Here is an 8,460-nt window from a genome sequence, read left to right on the forward strand (position 1 = left end):
GGCTAAAATTTAAATTTAGACAATATACTTATTTCACTTATTAATATTCAATCTAAATGTTAAAAAACCTTCTTTGTGCAAAAATTGTCTTTATTTTTATTTTTTAAAAAGTTTAAACAATATTTTTTAAAATGTTATGCAACAATTACAACAAACTTTATTTTTCTTTATGTTTGTTAAACACAAAATTTCTATCTCTTTAATATATATATATATATATATATATATATTTATTTATTTATGATTTGTTTTCTCAAATAATCAAATGAAGAAAAAAAGTAATTAAAATATATTCAATTTTTGATTTTTAAAAAAGTATAGAGATTTTTTTTGGTTGACATATATTGATTTCTACACATAATTAAATAATAGCGTGAAAAAAAAAATATTAATTATATTTAAATTCTAACCATTAAAAGCATATATGACATGTGTCAAATAATTAAATATATATTGAAAAGTAATAGAGAGAAAATATATTATACCAGAGTCAAATTCCCATGTAAAATGCGAGTACAACTGTTTATTGAACCTAATTCATGCTTGTGCACACGTCCCTTGACTTCTCTTGAATGCCCATTATATTCAAATAGAATTGTTAGTTGATGAATTGTTTATGAGAAGCCTAAGCTTGTCTTGGTAATGGTTTAAGTTTGACTTATTTATTTCAAGCCAGCTAAGTTATGTCGAACTTATTTTGATAGCTCAAAATATACAAATATATTATGTTATTATGTGTTTATAATATATAATAATAATTTACAATTTGTTATTATATTCAAACAAATATCGCTAATTTTTAAAGATAAAAATCAAGCTATTATAAGTAAAATTCTAGTTTCAAATTAAATTTACTTGGATTAGAATCTTCAAAAATAAATATATACAACTTTAATTTTTTGAGTAAGTTAACCTTGAGTTTACAAAATTAAAATAGGATTTTTTGAGCTGAATTAAGTTAAGCTTGAGTTTACAAAATTAAAATAGGGAAACTTTAAAATCAAATATACCAACCTCATCAAAGTAACCCTACTTTATTATTTATCTATTTATTTGTTTTAAAAAATATGGATAAGTTGTCTATTAGAATACACATATATTAAAGTTAAGAGAAATACTATTTGGGACGAAGGGAAGGGCTGATTTACACGCAGAATAATGCGGATACCTATGTGTAATCCATGTTATATGGTTTTTCTCTCCTACTCAAATGAAAAACCTTTCCCATTGTCTCATCCTTTGTCTCTTCTCCATCTCGTATAGTTCTGGAGAGATCGATATCAAAAGAGTGTCAGATTCATCTCTCTCACTCTCACCCTTGGGTTCTTCTCTGCCTCTTCAAGTTTTGGCGAGATCGATTGAAAAAGACGGTACAAGCCATGATCCCAGCTCACAGCACCATTTGATTCACGCACAGAGCTAGTGAACTCAACTAGCTTCGTCAAGACCACGTCAGCCAAATGGCTTGCTTCAAGCACTGTGCCACCAGGTTGGAGAAGAGGAAGAAGAAGAAGGTCTACACGTGGAATGAGATGAGACCCTCCTCCACGCGACTTTCGGCAACGCACTCCGGTGTGGCGAGGGTGGTGCTAGCATCGATGGGGTTCCACGCTAATCCTAGGAAAATAACAAAGATGAACAGTGAGTTAACATTGATGATGTCCTCTAACACCGTGATGTGAATGCTCATCCCTCCTCCACCTTTGGATTTGAATGCCATTTCGCTATCTAACGATCTGAGTCGTCCATTTCAGTGTCGGTGATTAAAGACTAGAACAAATGCATAAGAGAGAGATACCAGATGATGTATATTCCACGTAGGTATCTATACTATTCGGTTTGTAAATTTGGCCCATTCTTTCGTCCAAAATAGCATTTCTCTAAAGTTAATATCTTAACATATTTGTAACATAATTTTGTGTGAGCTATTTTTTTTCGGTAAAACCAAGAGAGCAAGAGATGTAATTCTATTCAGTTCAACAAGCATGAGACATTAATTATTTCTTATATAAGATGGAAATTTTATTTTATTTTTTCAAAATTAATTACTATTTATAAAATACTATTTTTCTTAAAAATATATTTATTTCAAACGGCGTAAATCAAATGTGTAATTTCACGTTATGCTTATATAATATTTCCAGCTATAATGATGACGTGTCATCATGCTATTCGGACAGAACCCCAATTTCGTGTCCGAAACCAGACACCGGATCCTCCAGTACTGAATCCCTCCTCTTCGTCCCGATCTCTCCTTCTCCCTCCACCTCCTCCTCCTCGAATCAAAACAAACAAAAAAGAAACACAAAAAGAGAAAGAAAACGAAGAACACCAAACCCTAGAAACTCTGGAGCGGGAGCTGCCGCCATGAAGCGAGGCTTGCCCTTCGGCCTCCTCACGCTTTTCTCCGGCCTCGCCATCATCGTCTTCACCAGGATCCGTTTTGAGCACCTCAAGGTTCTCCTCCGTATCTTCTTCTTCTTCTTCTCATTCGCTTTTCCTTTTGTTTCTCTCCAAATGCTGAGTTTTTTTTTTCTTGGAATGGTGATCAGATGGAGGCTGGGCAGCGATCGTTCTTCGAATCGGAGCAGGTACTTGATTATTGGTGTTTTGGTGTGACGCTTGTATAGAGAGAGGGAGGTTGATTGGGTTTTTTTGATGTTTGGTTTTGCAGGATGGTGAACTTGTGAGGTTGCCGAAGGGGATGATAAGGTCTACCTCGGACTTGGAGATGAAACCGCTGTGGGAGGACTCGCGGGTAGAAGTAATTACTCTGCCACCAGCTTTGGCTTTATTTTTTTGATCTCATTTGTTCCCTTGTTGTTCTATGATGCATCATATTTGCTTGATTTGTTTGGCATTGATCTGTCTGATTGCTGATTGCTCAATGGTGCAAAGTTTTTTTTTTTAGAAGTTTTTAATGCAAATTTATGATTTGGAAGTTGATATTATTTTGTTTGACAGTTTGAAATCCAGATGTGGACGGATTTTAGAGGGGGAAAATGTATATATATTTTTTTTTTTGAAAATTATAATCTGTAGGTAAAACTGCAAATGTTTCAAGTGACAATTATTGAGCTTTGCAGGGTAAGGATCGGAACTGCTCTGCTCTCTTGGCAATGGCTGTTGGTATTTCACAAAAGCAGAATGTAGATACTATAGTTAGTAAGGTATGTATAAGGGCTTTAGAAATTCATTAAGTTTCATTGCGTGTGGTGCTAATGAGTTGTCCGACTTTTTTTAGCTCAGTTTCTTCTTGAGAATATCTCAGTTATACTTTTTCATTATGATGGCAATGTGGATGGATGGCATGATCTGGAGTGGAGCCACAATGCAGTGCACATACTTGCTCATAACCAAACAAAGTGGTAGTGGTTTCTTCCTTTATGGCTGAGTTTCTTAATTTTCAATTATCCCAGTAAACATGATGAAATATCATTCAGTATTAGGACACAGACTAGGTTGGTTGTTTTTTTATCTTCTTCTTCTTGTTTTTGTAACTTTGTTTTCTTTGTTTAGGTGTATCAAGTGCAAAATTTTCTTATTTTCCTTTTCTAGCTCAAGAATATATGCTTGTGGTGCTATTCAAGCTCATCCTATATTGTGGCTTGTTTGGTCCAGGCTTACTTATCGATTCTTGTTTCTTGTTTACTGGTTGCAGGTGGTTTGCAAAACGATTTTTACATCCGGATGTTGTATCCATCTATGACTATATATTTTTATGGGATGAAGATTTAGGTGTGGAGAACTTCCATCCTGGAAGGTAGTTTGTGATCAAAATTCTCTTTAAAATCTATGTTGTACCTTAGATTCTTGAGTAAGATCTACATAAACTAGAATAATTAAATATCGAAAGTTCATTCGCTACTCTTGTTTTTGAACGTTTATGTGGCATTCTACACCAACATTATACAAGTGGTGTTTGTCTCTAAGTGACTGCTCCACAATGGTACTTTGTTATACAGGGTAATATCCACTAGCCAATTCATTGCAATAGGTTGTCATTATAATTTTTTATAGCAGTTGACCGCTGCTTATGGCTGAGGAGAAGCTTCTCTTAATCTGAAGCTTAGTTCTTAATGCATCAACTTTGGATTTTGTGTCTGACTAAAAAGCTTTTTCCAAACCTCCTTACATGGTGAATCACTCTCAAACCAACTTGAGACCAAATTAACTTTACTTCTATTGGAGCTTAATCCTATTTTGTGGCTGGCTATCCTTTGATTGAACAATTGAGACAAGGATTTAGACTTCTGTTAGATTCAGTGGTTAAGTAATATATTTTGCAGTATGTAATGTTTTCATGGATAGGCTCAAAAGATCTGCCAATTTTGGTAATTCTGAAGATTATTTATTTAGGTATTTACAAATAGTGACCTCCGAAGGATTAGAGATATCACAACCTGCTTTGGATCCTGAGCAATCTTCTGATATACACCACCGTATAACTGTTCGGAACAAAATGAAGAAGGTCCATAGGTAAGTAAAGCATTTCTTGGAGTAATTTCTCTTTTTACAAATTTTGTTCTCCGCTTGTAGAAATATATTCTGGAAAGTTCACAATCTTCATTTCTTGTTATTTAGGCGAGTATATGATTTTCGTGGGAGTCTGAACTGTTCTGATGAGAGCAAAGGACCCCCATGCACAGGGTGAGGATTCATGTTTATTTGCTTTGCCATGAAATGAACCTATAAAAGAATTGAATACTCGCATTGGTGCATGCACACAACTTGTGCAAATAGTGGTTAAACCCATGAAGCTGATGCGTCTAATTCGAGAAACATATGAAAACTCTAATTGGAACCATCGTCATCTTAAATAATTTCTGGTTAAGTTTATTTTTTTATTCTAACTTTTTATTCCTAAATCAAATTTTAGTTGAAACTCAAACTCCGATTCTTGATGTTTTAGTCTTGTATATGAAAATCACATCCATTTTTCTTATTTAGTTTTGGAGACTCTGCGTATATTCGTTTGCCATCTCTAATATATTTATTTCTCTTTCTTTAGCTACAATTTCTTTATATATATTATTTCACACCGTTGGCTAGAGTACGTCCTCAAAATTGTTTAGCATATCAGGTGGGTTGAAGGGATGGCACCTGTGTTTTCCCGTGCTGCATGGAGATGTGTCTGGCATCTTATCCAGGTGCAATGGCAATATCATACATCTAATTGTTGTTTTGACTTCTAAGTATTCTTTTTATGATTGCCATCTCATTATTCTTGTCTCTTTTATGTGTTGTACTTTGGATAGTGAATATCAATATACATATGTAAATGTAGGGATCACTTATTATATTCAAATCTTCATTTGTGCTGCTCTCTCAAAGCACTCCAATTTCAACTACCTCTCGTGTGTATGTTTGTTATTAGCATATAATTTGTCTGTGTCTTGAACATAGTAGCAAAGTTCCAGCAGTGGAGCATATAAAATTTGCAGCTGTATGATGGGTATTCTTCACCTTGGTTGGGCTGATGCCTTTGCCAATCAACCATTATATTGGATTGGCCAGACCTTGTTTTCTTACTAACATTGCATGAATAGGAGCAAGTAGTGTTTTGTCATGGAGTTAAGGTAAAGACCAACCGAGGTTTCAGGTTATCAGCCAACTTTGTGTTTCAGATCTGGATGTCATGATTAGAAACTTCTGACTGTCATTCTAGTCTTTGTTGTAACTAATTCTGTTGGAGCACTTCTTACTTGAATGCTATTTTTATCTTGTCTTTTGCAGTTAGCATTGCGGTTTACATATAGATTTCTTGACTGATCATTACATATAAGAGGATGTATAGGTCATCTTCTAGAAAGGATTCCGATGGTTTCTTTTATTCCAAAGGAAGTTAGATACTCTCAAACCCACAAAGTCGTTAGCTAGTGTTGTTTAAGCTTATATAGAGAGATCATTATACTAACTGTTATTTATTATCATATTATTCTAAATTTCTAATATCTAACAATCTAATGTTTTCTACTTTTTCTGTTTTATTTCTTATTCAGAATGACTTGATTCATGGATGGGGGTTGGACATGAAGCTCGGATATTGTGCTCAGGTGAGAATATTAATATTTAATAGTCATTAATATATTTCAGTCCTTCCCAAGCTGGAATCATTTGAGAAGTCCCTGTTATTCTATGTTGTTTCTGAAGAAGCCCTTCTTTGAATTGTCTTTATTGTGGTTGGACTATAGCCTAACGATATTGCCCTATTCGCTTGAATGAATTCAGGGTGACAGAACCGAGAAGGTTGGAGTGATTGACAGTGAGTATATTGTTCACAAAGGAATACCATCTCTGGGAGGTGCATCTACTAAAATGGTACTGGATAATTAGCGAATGTTGTGCTATCTTTTTGTTCTTATGTCAGTTTCAATCATCATTTATGCATCTTTGATAATATTCAGCAAGTCAGTCACCCAATAATGCTAATCATCATCAATTGCCATACCACAAGCTATTGCCGAAATAGTGGTGCTTGCCATGAGCCAGAATTCTGAATTAAATAAGCTCTAAAGCTGAAACCAGCACATAATATAGCAAGGGACCAATTTGGCACCAACTCCCTATAAAATACATTCCGAATTGTCGGGCATGGTCACTTTTGAAATCTGAGAGCTTGCTAGAGAGCTAAACACTAATAGGTAGGTACTAGAACTGGCTTGTCAATTCCCTTGTTGCAGCAGGAAACAACCATCTGAATTTTTTGGTAGCTGGAATAGTGTAGATCATGAAACAGTGATATGTGCCACTATAGGGAGCTACGTTCATCTGCAAGAAACTGATGTAAAACCTGAGAAAATTGAGACACTAGTGATTTGTGTACAACAAAAAATCCTTTTATCTTTTGTTCTGTTTGGAAACATTTGCTTAACCATCTTATTTGATGGGTGTCTGCCACTTCCAACTAAATTTTGAGGTGGTTGTTTGGAGTTGTGTACTTGTAACCAAAGTTTTTCCTCATCTGCTTTTTATAGTTATATTTTAAAGCATCAACTCGAACTTTTGTTACCAATGGGAATGACTGTTTTCTCTCTCTTTATTTCAGACGTCCAGCCACAGAACTCTGGATCTAAGAACCCAAGTAAGAAGATTGTACTCTTGTGCCATTTTTTAACTTCCAAAATATGATTTATATCATGCCACCTCAAATAACTTCTTGGTACTTTTTGTTGTTATTCAACAGGTTAGAAGGCAATCAACTGCTGAACTAGAAAAATTCAAGAATCGCTGGAATCAAGCTGTGCTGGAAGATGAGAATTGGAATGATCCTTTTGATCAACAAAGAAGAAAGAACTCAGATGATGAGCATCAGTCAATCTGAACCATTACAATTTTAAAGAAAAAGCATTTCCACTTAATTGTTCATTCTGCCGGCGATGACTTTTAATGGCAAGATGGTTATTCACAATATTTCATCAACAATTAACTCATTCAATTTCTCTACTTTCATTTCTTATTAGCTTGTTGAATCATGCAGGTGCAACAATTATCTTCACACTCATTCATTCAAATCATAACTTCGGATGCGATACTCCAATTTTCGCCGTGATGGCAGTTTTGATGTCTAGCTTGGAGAAATACACAAAACAAGATCAACTGACTTTCCTGATGACTTAATTAATGGGTTCGATATTCCTGTTTTCCGGGTAGTCATACAAAGCTCATGAATCCATGGTGTTGCTCAGTCACGAGCTTTCGGCCAGAAGAGATCACTTGTTAAAAGTTTTTACAGGAATTTTCATTCTGATGAACCACATTTTTATCACTTGTTCAATTATCATTCAGAAAACCTCAGCTGAAATGTCTCTGTAACATCTAATTTATGTTCATCTTCTGATCCATGTATCAATCAAAATCTTGTTCTTGTATACAGTGGATTCCTCTTGATTAAATTTCACAGGGATGAATGGAATTAATTAATTATCTCAAGAAATGTTTATCAGATATTCATCGTTTGCCTCGTGATCATCATCTACATGTCTTGATCTCAAGGCAAATTCATGGTTAATTCACATTTGATATCATGTTTTCACCTGTTATTACACACAATTGGAAATTTCTAACTTTTTAAAACATCTACTTAAATCACAATTAGATATATATATATATATATATAAACCAATTCAAAAATTTTCCTATTCTTAATTTATTGTGAAAAATCTTAGAAAAACCATAGAAAAAACAAAGAAAGAAAAAAACATACAATTTTATCATAAACTCTTCTTTATTTCTGAGTTAAAACCCGCACACAACAAACTTTATTACTTACTAAACTAGAAAGAAGAAAAAAACACACACCTTTTATTCCCTTAACCATAACTTAAACTAAGAACAACCACCATCACAACAACATCAACAACAACAACAAGAACAAGAACATCAAGAACATCAAGAACATGAAAAACAAAGTCCCTAACACTCAGGAGCACACTTCTTGCACTTGAAACTGCACTTAAC

At 34.2% G+C, this 8,460-nt stretch overlaps 1 protein-coding gene across 2 annotated transcripts; it reads left to right on the plus strand.

Moving 5' to 3' along the window:
* Nucleotides 1-2,275: 2,275 nt before the first annotated feature.
* LOC120264758 lies at nt 2,276-7,919 on the plus strand. 2 transcript variants are annotated; one of them, XM_039272586.1, is made up of 14 exons: nt 2,276-2,457; nt 2,553-2,591; nt 2,675-2,764; nt 3,087-3,170; nt 3,250-3,368; nt 3,662-3,763; nt 4,360-4,479; nt 4,585-4,650; nt 5,084-5,150; nt 6,003-6,056; nt 6,232-6,321; nt 7,049-7,084; nt 7,187-7,392; nt 7,481-7,919. In XM_039272586.1, the coding sequence occupies exons 1-13, from the start codon at nt 2,368-2,370 to the stop codon at nt 7,322-7,324; spliced, it is 1,095 nt and encodes a 364-aa protein (XP_039128520.1). In that variant the 5' UTR covers nt 2,276-2,367; the 3' UTR covers nt 7,325-7,392; nt 7,481-7,919. The 2 variants fall into 2 exon arrangements, with proteins under 2 accessions (XP_039128520.1, XP_039128525.1); XM_039272591.1 differs by lacking the exon at nt 6,232-6,321.
* Nucleotides 7,920-8,460: the final 541 nt, after the last annotated feature.

Source organism: Dioscorea cayenensis, chromosome 1 (genome assembly GCF_009730915.1).
Source record: "Dioscorea cayenensis subsp. rotundata cultivar TDr96_F1 chromosome 1, TDr96_F1_v2_PseudoChromosome.rev07_lg8_w22 25.fasta, whole genome shotgun sequence".
In the NCBI taxonomy this organism is placed as follows: Eukaryota; Viridiplantae; Streptophyta; class Magnoliopsida; order Dioscoreales; family Dioscoreaceae; genus Dioscorea; species Dioscorea cayenensis.

Coding starts and splice junctions, on each gene's coding strand:
- LOC120264758 (XM_039272586.1), top strand. CDS start 2,368: ATGAAGCGAGGCTTGCCCTTCGGCCTCCTCACGCTTTTCTCCGGCCTC. Junction 2,765..3,086: donor GGGAGGACTCGCGGGTAGAA/GTAATTACTCTG, acceptor TGAGCTTTGCAG/GGTAAGGATCGGAACTGCTC. Junction 3,764..4,359: donor GAGAACTTCCATCCTGGAAG/GTAGTTTGTGAT, acceptor TTATTTATTTAG/GTATTTACAAATAGTGACCT.